General features: G+C 38.6%; 1 protein-coding gene across 2 annotated transcripts; it reads left to right on the plus strand.

Annotated features, from left to right (window-relative positions):
* Positions 1 to 595: 595 nt before the first annotated feature.
* Aduk (unc-51 like kinase 3 homolog Aduk) lies at positions 596 to 11,589 on the plus strand. Of its 2 annotated transcripts, XM_028318337.1 has the most exons (14): positions 596 to 784; positions 1,913 to 2,070; positions 2,387 to 2,471; positions 2,583 to 2,637; positions 2,856 to 2,943; positions 3,537 to 3,652; positions 4,785 to 4,882; positions 5,782 to 5,934; positions 7,134 to 7,291; positions 7,727 to 7,887; positions 8,562 to 8,647; positions 9,153 to 9,296; positions 11,120 to 11,300; positions 11,546 to 11,589. In XM_028318337.1, the coding sequence occupies exons 1-13, from the start codon at positions 698 to 700 to the stop codon at positions 11,186 to 11,188; spliced, it is 1,458 nt and encodes a 485-aa protein (XP_028174138.1). In that variant the 5' UTR covers positions 596 to 697; the 3' UTR covers positions 11,189 to 11,300; positions 11,546 to 11,589. The 2 variants fall into 2 exon arrangements, with proteins under 2 accessions (XP_028174138.1, XP_028174139.1); XM_028318338.1 differs by lacking the exons at positions 11,120 to 11,300; positions 11,546 to 11,589 and having other exon boundaries at positions 8,567 to 8,647.
* The last annotated feature ends 2,476 nt before the right edge of the window (positions 11,590 to 14,065 follow it).

Consider the following 14,065-nt stretch of genomic DNA (forward strand, 5'->3'; position numbering starts at 1 on the left):
TTTACTATGAAGTGTCCTTGCTATAGGTACAAGACGATTGAGTTAACTGCGCACCTGGCTGCTGTGACATCACATCGATGCTCTGGTACGGGACGGGGCGAACACGAGGTGTGCGGAAGTACGAGGGAGAGTCGCATTCTAGCGAGGTGCGCAGTTACAACTCAATCGGGTTGTAGTGGGTAGTATAACAGTGGATTATTGACCACTATAAAATGCAAATAATGTTATTTATTCTGCTTTTCCATTTCCAGGCGCGTCCAGTCATCCAGGATCGACCCAGGTTCATAGTAAGCGGCCCCCTAGCCGGTGAAAATAACTGTATCGGCCGAAATTCTGGACGCATCATACTTGTGTTCATTGTGTTAGGAGTAATCGCTATTCTTGTGTTTTTGGGTGTCTTCCTCCATAGAGAACTCAAGCGGTAATAAAATGTTGTGATAAGATGAGAATTTTAATTGAAAGACTGTGTTGAGAAAGTTATTTTTTCATGGGTAGTGTTTATTAAATTTGAATAGATGGCGCTTGAAGCGGACTTGCTCAATTGTGTCTATCTCAAACCATGATTATCAATAAGTTGAAAAAAAAAGGTAAAATGTCAAAACAACATTTGACGTGACGTTTTATTGTTATCAGCAGATTTTGAGAATTTATAAAAAATCGTGATTAATTTAACATAGATGGCTGTTAATTTATTAAAATGTCGTTCCCGAAGATAGAGGGATATGTTGTCACTGAAAAATTGGGGTCTGGAAGTTACTCCACCGTTTACAAAGCATATACAAAGGTAAGTTGGTATTGCAATTTGAAATCTCTATTTAAACATAATTTATCAGTTTGTTTTAGATAAACACCGACTTGTGTGTGATTTAATGATTTGTGCAAACCGTAAAGTTTAAATTTGCTTTGATAAAATGTGAAATAATTGTACATTTGCTCATTAAATTCAATTTGTGTTGTTTAGCTATTCTATTCACTGAACCTTTGTTTCCGCAACTTTTATGACATTTAAAGTACGCAGGTCAATAAACTTTAAGTTCAAGACAAACTACCCGAGTTCATTTGATAAAATTATCAAATAGATTTATTTTAAGTGATATTCCCAGTTGCCCCCGCAAAGATCGCCTCCACAGGGGGCAACTGGGAATTAATTAAAAAAAGACCCAGTCTGCACCACTCACCAAATGGATTAACAAATTATGAAAACTGTATGGATCAGTTTGGTAGTTTTTCATTTCATATCCCAAGGGGTGGATACTGGTTTTTATAAATTAATTCCCAGTTGCCCCTACTGAGGGCGACACTGGGGTATAGCTATGGGGTATAATCTAAGCATTTCCTAGAGGTGGGAAGGGTATGAGGTAATTACCTTCTCTATCCCCAAAAATGTGGATCCATAATTTAAAAATTAACCTGTGGGCTAAGTGTGAGTTTACATCAAACTGTATGAAAATAAAAACTTTAAAAAAATGTATGAAAATTTTAGTTCTTGAACGTCTTCGCTAGGGCGGTGCTGTACAATCTGTCAGATATTTATCAGATATATATTCGGTGCTTTTTGCATTTGCTTGTACTATAACAAGTCTGACGCAGAACTGACGGCCGATGGGGCAGCAGGGTTCTGGAAAGGAGACCGCGTACCGGAAAACGCAGCATGGGACGTCCACCTACAAGGTGGTCCGACGACGTCGTAAAGGTAGCAAGGAAGCGCTGGACGCAGGCCGCTACCAATCGATCAACATGGAAAGCATTGGAGGAGGCCTATGTTCAGCAGTGGACGTCCTATGGCTGAAATGATGATGATGATGATAACATAGTCGGTGGGAGCGGGTAGTGTGGTTGGGTGCTCGTGTCGGCGTCACTAAGCGGAAATCATTTTATCTATTTAAATATCTAATGACTAAAATGGTTGCAGGTGGGCGCGCGCTCGATCGTGGCCATAAAATGCGTGGACAAGTCGAGCATCAAGAACTCGGGCTCCGCGGTCGACAACCTCGTCACCGAGATCCGCCTGCTGAAGACGCTGGAGCACCCGCATATAGTTCACATGAAGCACTTCACTTGGGACGACAGGTGGGACAAATTAACCCTTTACCTATCATAAGGTGTAAAACCAATTTTTCTCTATCTATACTATTGAAAGGGTTAATAGTTCTAACTTTAATATTTTTATGTCAAATTGCCCCTTTTGTAAGGGGTTTTAGAATGGCCTTCTTCCTGAATGGGGGAAAATGGGAATTTTCGTGTGTAAATAAAACTAAAATTCCCAATATTATTCCCCCATTCAATTTCAAAATGTTTTTTAAAGGGATGTTCATAATTTTTATATTTTCTCATTTTGGAGTTAATTTTGTATTTAATTTTTTTACGAACAATAACTGTTTTCCAGAAACATCTACATAATAATGGAGTACTGCTGCGGCGGTGATCTCTCCAAGTACATACACAGATATGGGAGGGTTCCGGAGAAACAGGTTGGTGTTAAAAATCGAAAATAAAGATAGGAATCCATAGGAGTTAGCAAACCTTAGTAAATTTTTAATATGCCTGTTTAACATCTCTGACTCATTGTTTTTATCTTCCAGGTTTTATACTTCCTTCAACAACTAGCGTCGGCACTAAAATTTCTTAGAGAGAAAGGTATTCCTATAAATTATCAAAAACAAAATGAAAAAAATTAGGACCCGTACAATTTGTCATCATCAGCAATCAATTACTTAGTTGCATCAGTCATGTAGTAGTTATTTTTACTTTTTAGAATTTGATACTGAAAAAGTAGTTGTATTTGAGTAGCAGAATCAACCCTTTTTGTTTGATCTAGTATAAAAATTACACCCTGTACAATTTGTGTTTATCAGGTGTCGTTCACATGGATCTCAAGCCACACAACTTGCTGTTACACAAAGGGTCTGACGGAAAATATATACTCAAAGTGGCGGATTTTGGGTGAGTCAAGTCAACGATATGCATTTACTAATAGATAAAGTAGCACGTTATTTTGCCATGTCTTAGGCTGGATTGCACCATCTTACTTTTACTTTAATAAACGTCAAAAATCTGTCAAACTCCATACAAAATGCACCAGTTATTGTTATAGTTACGGTTAAAGTTAGGTGGTGCAACTTAGCTTTAGTGCAGTTCACGGAAACGACGCTCGATCTGCTCATTTGAACGCGTTGTTCAAAAATACCAAACGGGTTTTATAATTTCTTAATTTATTTGGTGTAAGTGGGGGAGACTGGGTCATTTTTTGTATACATATAAATTCCCAGTTGCCCCCACCAGATACGCCTCCATTGGTGGCAACTGGGAATTTGGGATAAGAAACTAGAAAAAATCTGAAAACGACATGCTAGTGTTCTCTAGAGTGTGTGGCATAATAGTATACCTATAAGATAAGTGCAGTGTATTATTTATTTATATTAGAGAAACAAACAATTTTGATATACAGACAAATAATCACAAAAAAATAGGACAGAAATCGCAAAGTTTCCACAATTAGGATGAATACAGAGTGCAGACTAAAAATTTGTCCATAGTTTCGCCCAGTACATGTGCAGTTCGTGGCGGCGCTGCGTGCGCGGCTCGCCATTATACATGGCGCCCGAGGTCGTGAAGGGAGACTACGACGCGCGCGTCGACCTTTGGAGCGTCGGTGAGTACACACACATGCAGAAAATCACACACTTTGTAAATGATAAAAATTGAAACAAATTGCTTGTGAATTTGTGATCTAACAATGGAAGTCATTGGGGGAGGCCTTTATTCAGCAGTGGACGTCCTGTGGCTGAAATGATGATGATGATGATGAAATGTTTGAATTTCCGCATTTCAATGTCTATACTATCTTCAATATTCGCGAATGTGAATGCGTGTAATGGCTTTCGTGTCGATCTTGTTTAATCCAAACATTAGTCGAGAAGATACAGGTTAATCAAATATTAGTTTTCATAAATACGTGTCATTATTTTGTGTTTTGTTTGTTAATTGCATTCGCCAAACATTCGCATAGTTTTTTGCAAATACGAATGTACAAACATTCGCGGATGCAAATGCGAACATCCGTTACATCCCTACCACCTTACTAATAAAAAGTTACACAGTTGTTGAACACTGTTTTAAAATGTCATTTCCATACTAAACGTCACTTTAAAACTGTTCAACGAGCGTGTAAGTTTTATTAGTAAGAGGGCTGAGAGTGTGTGCATTTGAGACACTTACTACAATCTGCGTTCATCATCATCATCATTTCAGCCATAGGACGTCCACTGCTGAATAAAGGCCTCCCCCAATGCTTTCCTCGTTGATCGATTGGTAGCGGCCTGTGTCCAGCGCTTCTCTGCTACCTTTACGATGTCGTCGGTCCACGTTGTAGGTGGACGTCCCACGCTGCGTTTTCCGGTACGCGGCCTCCATTCCAGAACTTTGCTGCCTCGCGTTTCGCGTTATAAAACAACTAGCTTTCCGCCCGCGGCTTTGCCCGCGTGGAATTTTGTCTGTCACAAAAAAACTTTATCGTTTCAAAAACCGGGATTAAAACTATCCTATGTCCTTTCCCGGGACTCAAACTATCTCTATGCCAAATTTCATCAAAATCGGTTCAGTGGTTGAGGCGTGAAAGAGAGACAGACAGAGTTACTTTCGCATTTATAATATTAGTATCATCTCGTTTCTGTTCTGCGCTGGCGTGACAACGTACGAGCACAGGTACGAGTGTGATTGATCACACTTCTATACTTCACACAAGCGGCGCTATAACACATTAATCTTATCGTTTGTGTTTGTAGGCGTGATAATGTACGAGTGCCTGTTCGGGCGCGCGCCGTACTCGTCGCAGACCTTCCAGCAGCTACTGGACAAGATCCAGAGCCAAGCGCCCATCCAGGTCAGTCCCGCCACAACATGCTAATATTAGATTTTAAACTTTCGCGTTCCGTTTCAATGAGGGCTATCGTTTTAGCGCTCACCAGTTGGCGCCACTGTAGAGTAAGGTCCTGTCACTTGCTAGTAGCGAAGACAGTGGCACCAACTGGTGAGCGCTAAAGTGGTAGGAGGACTATCGCATTTGCCCTCATCAAGATGGCGCCACTGTAGAGTAAGGTCCTGTCAATCGCCAGGGGTGCCAACTGTTAAGTATAAAAACGATATCCCTCATTAAAATAGTAAGGACCCGTGTCTTACTATTTAATCTAATAGGCTTAAGCTTGGAAATAAATAAATAAATAATATTTTAAACAACATGCTAATGTTTAAGGGCCTTCGATAAAATTCAAGTTTAATATACCGGGGTGGTAAACGCCATTTATTAGTGCCAACCACCACCCCGGTGGCAAGCTCGAAGGAGATAGATGGGAATAAAGAAAGATGGGAAAGGAAAATGCGCATTCACCGTTTTATCGTATCGCGATGGCGTATGTAATTTTACGAACAAGTTCACATACTAGACAGTATTCAGTGTGGTATGAAAATTTTCTTCTTTCTTTCAAATACGGACTTTCTGCATGAACACGCCTAGGGGATGAATATAAGGGGGTTGCACCGCCCTACTTGGATGCGAACGAAGAATTCATTATTTATGAATAGAATAATAGTATTAATAACACTATAACACTATTCTAACAAGTTAACAATCAAAGTAATAATAAATCTTCAAGGCGAGAGTGAATACGCACTTACAGGGCAGATTATGTACCATCCTACAATGCATCTCACTTAACACCAGGTGCGATTGCGGTCAAATACCTGCCTTGTTATGCATAAAAAATCGCAACTAATCCTTCACAGATCCCCAAAAACTCCTCAATCTCTCCCGGCTGCCTGGACCTCCTCACAAGACTGCTCCAGCACGACCCCGACATGCGGATATCGTACGATGACTTCTTCAACCACGAGTACCTGGACCTGGAGCACATGCCCAATAAGGAGAACTATGAGAAGGTAGGACTTTGTGGTTATTATTATATTGCAGGGGTGGCCAACTTGATTAGACATAAGATCTACTGTTTACTAACGAAACCCTGGGCGATCTACCACTTACATACTTCTTGAAATCTTAAATGAAACAGCATAGTTTAGTACACAATCATGTAGTATTTTTTGCCTTAATGCCACGATCGACTGGACTAATAGTCGCGATCGACCGGTTGGCCACCCCTGTTATATTGTATCGAAGCGTCGGTAAGGCCCAAAAGATAAGGAGACATGTAAAGGGCTACTTACTATTTTAAATTCTTTATGGGTGCCAAAATACTGGTAATAAATAAAATATGTATGATTTGATTTGTTATTCCCAGTTGTTCCACGGGGGCAAATGGGAATTTATTGATTAATATGTCCCAATCTTTGCCCATTTGGTAGTTTTTTAGTATTGCGTTCACGTAGACGCTATTGTGTCGTTTTATAATACCATTTGTCATAAGCGGGGATAAGTGGGACATTTTTGTAAATAAATTCCCAGTTTGACCCTAGTGGCCTCCCACTGGAAACAAGATCCGCTTTGTTAATCACATTTAATTGTTTTCCTGTGGTTGGTTTACTAAATAATTATAAATTATCTATGATCAATCTATTTATCTATATTCTATATCTATACTCAACAACAAATAAATCGCACCTTCCGCGACGCGAACTTTAAAGATTTTCTTCTGACACAATCATGGTGCCCCAACAATATTGGTGTTATTTGAAAGCCCAATAAATAAACTTAAAGAAAAACACATTTAACTTTTTTATAAACAATTAACAGGTACCATAAATGTGACTTGAAAAAAGGCCTCACTTGGGGCTCACCTCTGGGATCAATTAGACCAATTTTTGTGGTTATAAAACCAAATAATGATCTTACGTGTCCTTTTTAACAGATGGATAGCGATTAATCCCAATTTAACAGTTTTATAGCCATAAAAGTTGGCTCAAGCGTAACTACCTATTTTTTGAAGAAGTGACTCTGGATCCTTCTAAAAACACATTTTTGGGGTAAAAACCTTTCCTTTAATGAAATGAAGTTTAGAACTAGGCTTTTAAATGGTGCCAATATTGGTGGGAAGTGGGGATGCATACGTTTGAAAGTGCTTGTCGCGGGAAGTGCGATTTTTGTGATGACCAGTGTATTTATCTATATTCTACATCTATTACAGGCGGTGGCTCTAATAAAGCGCGCCATCGAGCTGGACTCGGCAGGGTCTTTGCCCCCGGCACTGGAGGCCTATAGCGCGAGTCTGCGGTACTTAGTGCCCGCAGCGTTAGCCGAGACAGATCCTGTGAGACGCAGTGCACTCACCGCCAAGCTCACCAGGTAACTTGTAGATTTGTAGTCACCTAGGTTCTATGTCATCGCATCATGTCTTCACCACATGCACACTTCACTGCGTGCGCCGCTGATTGGTTACGTTACAAGCGCAAGAGCAGCTTGACCTATCCGTATGAGTCCCAATGACTTCTCGATTGGCCAGTTGGTAGCGGCCTACATCCAGCGCCTTTCAACTACCTTTAAGAAGTCGTCTGTACACCCTGTGGGTGGACGTGTTACGCTGCGTTTTGCTACTTGATTGTGTAGTACACTATCCAGTAGTGCCAACCGATACCGCGCACTTGGTATATTCGACATTTTTGCGGGGTATGCGCTGTACGAAATAAAACCACGTCATTTGGATTTTAGTGTATTATTTTAGTTAAATATTGGCAAATTAATTTCCAAAAATGTGTGTTAAACGTCCTTCTCACATCCTAGGTATATGGAAAGAGCCGAAGAGATCAAAGAGTTCCTCAAGTGTCCCACGCCGCGCGATCCGCCGCGCCCCGACCCGGCGCGCTCCGACCCGCCGCGGCGGCGTCCCGATATAGTGGCGTGTTGTACTGCTAGCACTGCTACTACTAATAGCTATGACTTTGGTGAGTAAACTGGTGAGAAGGTAACGGAATGGAGACGTGACGGTAACAAAGTGGAGTTGTACCGGTAACAAACAGGATTTTTTTGTTTGTTACATCAAATTAAACCTATTTGAAAAGCCTCCGAAAATATCATTCATATTGTCACAGTAAATAAGTGACGTAATGACTAGAGTTCGGGCAGACAAGTTATTAGTGGCTGATACTTTGGTCGGGCAGTGTAGTGTATAGACATTTGTCTCGAGCGCATACGTCACAGCCCAGTCAGCGGTGGGGGCATTCGGCGTCCGACCGTGGTGCGGGCAGGTCGTGCTGTGTGCGTAGGCGAGCCAAATAATAATCCAATGGCGCAGATAATGGTGTACTAAAGTTTAGTAACTAAACTATAAAGGTAAAATAAGTCAGTATTCTTAGTTTTCAAGATAACGATAATTTAATTAAATAATCAAAATGTATTCCCATTATCCCCACTGGCCTTAGTAGTGGGGACGATGGGAATAAAAAAAATCTTAGTGCACTTTTTTGGATTACTTATTGATTTAGAATAAATACAGAAAGAAAGAAAAAGAAAAAGTATTTATTTGATGCGAGTATTAAAAGCATTACAAATAACTTAAACACTAAACAATAAGGTGACATTACACGTGAGTAAGCTGTCGTAACACGGTTGTCTGTAGGGCAGGCGCTCGCGAATGCTCGGAAATGCGCGTGCGAGCAGCCGTGCGCGTGCGAGCGGACTGAGGTGAACGGAGAAGTGGAGTTAGTGAGTATTGCTTAGAATAGCCACATATGTACGGTTTTTTATTTCTTATGCTGCTTTTAAACTGCTCGGAAATTAGCCGTCAAGTGAAAAATGAATGAATTTCATCCCCACTCCTCTGTTTTTTTTGACTTGACTCGGCTAATTTCCGCATAGTTTAAATCCAGCATTAGACAAAGCTCCCTCTCAGTGTTTGAAATACATAAAAAAAAACACTTTTTATGAAACATTTTTTTAAATTATGATTTTGACATCCCCTTGAATCAATGAGCACCATGTTGGTTTGTGGCTTTATTCTACCGTAAATTTGTAAATTCCGTCAATTTATAACCTTACGCGTTATATTAAATGTAAAACGTCCATTAACAATTGCAAGATTTATAAATTATCAAATGTATTACCATTTTGCCCCATCGATAGTCTGACAATAGTTGAATGAAACATCAATTTTTTCGCAACCATCTTCAGTAAAAGAAACGTGTGTTATAACTTTGTTTGTCGATTGCAGGCGGTTCCCGAGCCTTCGCTCGCGAGCGCGGCGGATGCAAAGACTGCGAACGTTCGCTCGCGAACACCCACGCGCTTCGGCTTCAAGCGTCTGTTCGGGCGGCAGCAGCCCGTGCCTTATTTGAACAACAACGACTCTAGCATTGTAAGTACACGACAGAACATCAAACCAAACAATGTTGCATCTTGCAAAAAATAAGGAGACATGTAAAGTACCCCATAAGGGCTACCTTTTCTTTTTTTATTATTTACATTTTGACGTTCATAAGTGCCACTTGTGGTCTAAACTGAATAAATATTTTCTTGATTTTTTTTTTCTTATGTAGGTGTGATACTTAAGTGCTGGTTTGCAACATATGGGGTAGCTGGCACCTTCTCTATCCCAACTATTGTAAAGGCGAAAGCAACCTGTCTGTTTTTACGCTTTCACGCTTAAACCATTGAATCGATTTGGATGAATTATGGTATCTGTTACTTGAACTTGGCTTGACACGCTACCGTGGTGTCTAGTCTAGATAGACAGAGTCCCGGAAAAGAACAGGACAGTTTTTATCTAGGTTTTTGAGACAGAGACGCGCGCGGTGAAGTTTTTCTGTGATAGACACAACGAATTTCTAGGCTGTCAAAAAGTAGGGACTTTTTTAAACACAATAGGGATGATGACTGGGTAATGAAATCGAAATTCTATTAGTCCATCAGACAGGTAATAAAAAAATGTTGTGCACATACAGGGTGTCCCGTAATGTAACGTCAAGCCGGAACTGGGTGTTGAGGCAAGTTGTGCTGGTTATCAGAAAAATATAAAAAAAAAAATTATGTGGCATATTTTAAAAATAATAGGCATTTAAAAAAAATCAATAAATTCTACTCCAGGTGACGGTCCTTTTGCTCGTGTTGCCACAAATCTTCACTTTTTCCAAATTTTTTTTTTGTTATGTAACCCTGAATAATGCTTCTCTAAATTGTTATCAAAATTACAAAACCAGCTGCTCCAGCTTGGATGAAAAAAATACACTATTCCCAAAAAAAAATTCAAAATAAAATTTTTGTCTAGTTTAAACTGACTGTACTGAAAAAAAAATGTACTACGCGAGTGTGGCAAGTGACGTCATAATTTGGCGCATTTAGTAAGGATTCCAAAATGGTACGGTACACTTGGTAAATTTTTGCGGTGATTGTCGACAATTTTTGGTTTTTTGGAAATAGTCCCGTTTTTAACTTTATCTACCTTGGTTAAAAAATATTATTCTAATGTGCCCAAAATTCAAGTTTCTGTGACTGACTACCGTACAGTCAGTCACAGAAACTTTTGTCACCATGACAGTAATTAGTAGTTGACATACTGTGACAAAAGTCACCCGTGCGCGCGCCTTTACTACCTGCTCTGCCTGCACTTGTACTTGGTAACAGGGATAATAAGGATATGAAGTTTCGGTTATGGATACGGTTACGGATATTAGAATAATATTAAAATAGGTAGTTGAAACAAACCACAGCTAATTTTCATAGTGGACTGTACTATACGATAAACATGTCAGTCAATTTGACAACCTTTGTCGGAAACATTATTCAATGAAAATATTGTCCGAACCCTTAGTATTTCTCTTCGACAAATACTTTAACACATTGTGAACCACTTTTCTTTCACGACTATAAAAAGATTTTAGCAATTTAATTCACAAAATCAATTGCGCACATTTAAAATAAAGTTTGTTTACACTTTGACAGCAATAGACTGACATGCAAGGTGACATGTCAATGAAGTTTTCAGTTACTGTTGCCATTAAAAGAAATTAGTACCATTAGTTTTCCGCAACATGGCGAGGGTTTTTATGTTCCTGGTCAGACTATATAAAGAGCTGTGGTTTTCTGAATAAAGTAAAATAAAAACAAAATAATATAAACACTATTCGGTGCTGTCAAATCCATCCAATGTGACAATGTAAAAATAATGTTTTCTCTTTCCAGACTGACACCACTGAGAGAGCTCAGAAAGTGCCTGCAGGCGAAGCCTCCGATGGATGCCGTATCACGTGAGTTCGAGAGAATCTTGGTCTGGAATCTAGATCGACTGACAGCTAGGTTTATACGGGACAACTTTATACCGTCAGGATAGTGTGGAGAAAGTTTATCGCCCGTATTCACAAACATTATGTATAATAATGATATGTACCATCCTAGACTGCATCTCACTTAACATCAGGTGCGATTGTGGTCAAATACCTGCCTTGTTATGCATAAAAAAAAAAAATAATAAGTATGTATTTACAAAATAAAAGTATTTAAGTATGTTTATATCCGTTGTCTAGTACCCATAGTACAAGCTTTGCTTAGTTTGGGACTAGAAGCGCAGTGTTTAAAATGTCCATGGATATTTATTTATTATTATTATTTATTACTATGAGGTCTCACAGTGCGCGTGGATGCACAGGGACTAATCACAGAGCTCTATTCAACGCTGCGTTCGATTTACTGGTTTACTTAAGCAAGCATCGTTTGTGAATACGGGCATATAACTGTCACACAAGAAAAGTGACTATTTCAATCACTCATGAATCGTTGCTTTGTGTATCGTATGTAGTTTTGAGCTTGAGTTTTATGCGAGCCAAAGTGCATTATATTGAAGATATTCGGCTAGAATTTTTAGATAATCAATGAACACACTGGAACATTACGGCTGGGTTGCCATCTTACTTTAACTTTGACAAACGTCAAAAATCTGTCAAACTCTATACAAAAATCACCGGTTACCGTTAAAGTTACGGTATAAGTTAGGTGATGCAACTCAGCCTTAGTTTTTATAGTGACGATTTACGACCATACCTACTTTTTTTTTATGGCAACCAAACCTCTCTGGGAGGTTTATTTCTGCCAATGTCGAGTGAAAAAAGCGCTTGATCGCTTATAAAGAATGTCGTAGTCGTACTAAAGTAAGGCGTACGGATGCAGTATGGTTAAGTTCAACATAGCGAGTATTATTTAATGCCAAAATCGCGAAATCTTATGCGTAGTACGTATACATCGATGATATTTTGGTATGTAAATAATTCAAAATAAAACTCTTTTTTTCTCTTAACTCCAGGGATAGATTCTAGTGCGCTCGGGTTTACAAATTAGTATTGGCCTGAGGAACAAAATGCACTATGGTTTCATTCTGGGCAGCACTTGGTCCAACTTCCATACATGGATTGGCACTGTCCTTTGTACACTAAAGTCCATTAAATAATAAATTGAAACCATTAAAACAGATCGACCATGCTTCCCGTTCAACTACCCTCCACGGAATCCACCATATCTACAACTTGGTCGAATTAACTGCACAGTTAGCTCGATCGGGTTAGTTGTCTATGATATTCCAGAAAACCATAGATATCAACCACAAAAGCTACAGATTTAGAAATCATTCTCCAAAACTCCGTTTCGCAACGATTATTTTTCCTGACGGTACATCAATGCAATATTAATAATACTTCTTACCTACTTGACTGGTGGTTAGCACGCTTTTAGAGCTTGCTGGTTTTTAACACTTGATCTTTTAAAATAATTACAGGTTGTTGATTTTTTAATGTGCGATTTAAATGTGTTTTGTTGTATAAATAAGTAGTATAATGTACATTTTATAATTGGGTAGTTATGACCACACCCTATTTCTATAAGTTTTAAGCTAGTTTCTTTAAAAAAGATAAGGAAGCTATGACGTCACTAGTTGGTCTATTTAAATTGAATTGAGTCATATTTTTAAAGTGACTAAATATGTATATTAATGTGAACTAGTTCGGTTTTCAGAGCTAGAATGAAGTAATATTTCAGAGACTGTGTGCCTTAAAATTATTTGGTTATAGCCTGACCAGGAACATAAAAACCCTCGCCATGTTGCGGAAAACTAATGGTACTAATTTCTTTTAATGGCAACAGTAACTGAAAACTTCATAGACATGTCACCTTGCATGTCAGTCTATTGCTGTCAAAGTGTAAACAAACTTCATTTTAAATGTGCGCAATTGGTTTTATGAATTAAATTGCTAAAATATTTTTAAAGTCGTGAAAGAAAAGTGGTTCACAATGTGTTAAAGTATTTGTCGAAGAGAAATACTAAGGGTTTGGACAATATTTTCATTGAATAATGTTTCCGACAAAGGTTGTCAAATTGACTGTCATGTTTATCGTATAGTACAGTTCACTATGAAAATTAGCTGTGGTTTGTTTCAACTACCTATTTTAAAAATTTTGTCACTTTCTAAGTGATGAATTTTATGGGATTGGGAAAGAAGTACCGAGTTTGAAGCGTTCATGAGCAGACATTCCAGTTGAATATTCAAGTTCTGAATTTGATTATTGATGAATAATAAAATAAATCTACTAGCTCGATTGATGGTTTCATTTAATTTATTTAATCAGGTTACCTATAATAACATTTTTTCGTTAATTTATGAAAATATCAAATTAGCCCGTAATCCTGAATCCTGATACATAAAGTTCGCATATTAATTTAACACAGGTACGACTGTACTCAGTGTTGCACTATCAAATGCAATTGAGGCGCCTCTATGCCAGGGTTTTTATGTTCCTGGTCAGGCTATAATTGTGTCAACTGCCCAATATTGTGTACATTTTGAAATTGTTAATAAAAGGCTGTTTTGTTATGTTGCGAGTTAATTTTGAATGATATGCATAATAATAATAATAAACTTTGTTACATTATTTCCAATTTTGGTTTTCTTAAAACTCGATTGATCGATTACTGATCACAAAAGGCACTGTATCATTGCCTACTAACGAAGTAATTATTATCAACGTAGTGTCGCCTCTGTAATAATAGAACAAAAATAATATTTCATAGGTTTGTGGGATTATTCCCAGTTGCCCCCACTGGGGGCAGTTGGGAATTAATTTACAGGAATGTCAGTCTCCTAG

This window comes from Ostrinia furnacalis, unplaced genomic scaffold (genome assembly GCF_004193835.3).
Source record: "Ostrinia furnacalis isolate ACB-3 unplaced genomic scaffold, ASM419383v2 OfSCF6751, whole genome shotgun sequence".
NCBI classification, from domain to species: domain Eukaryota; kingdom Metazoa; phylum Arthropoda; class Insecta; order Lepidoptera; family Crambidae; genus Ostrinia; species Ostrinia furnacalis.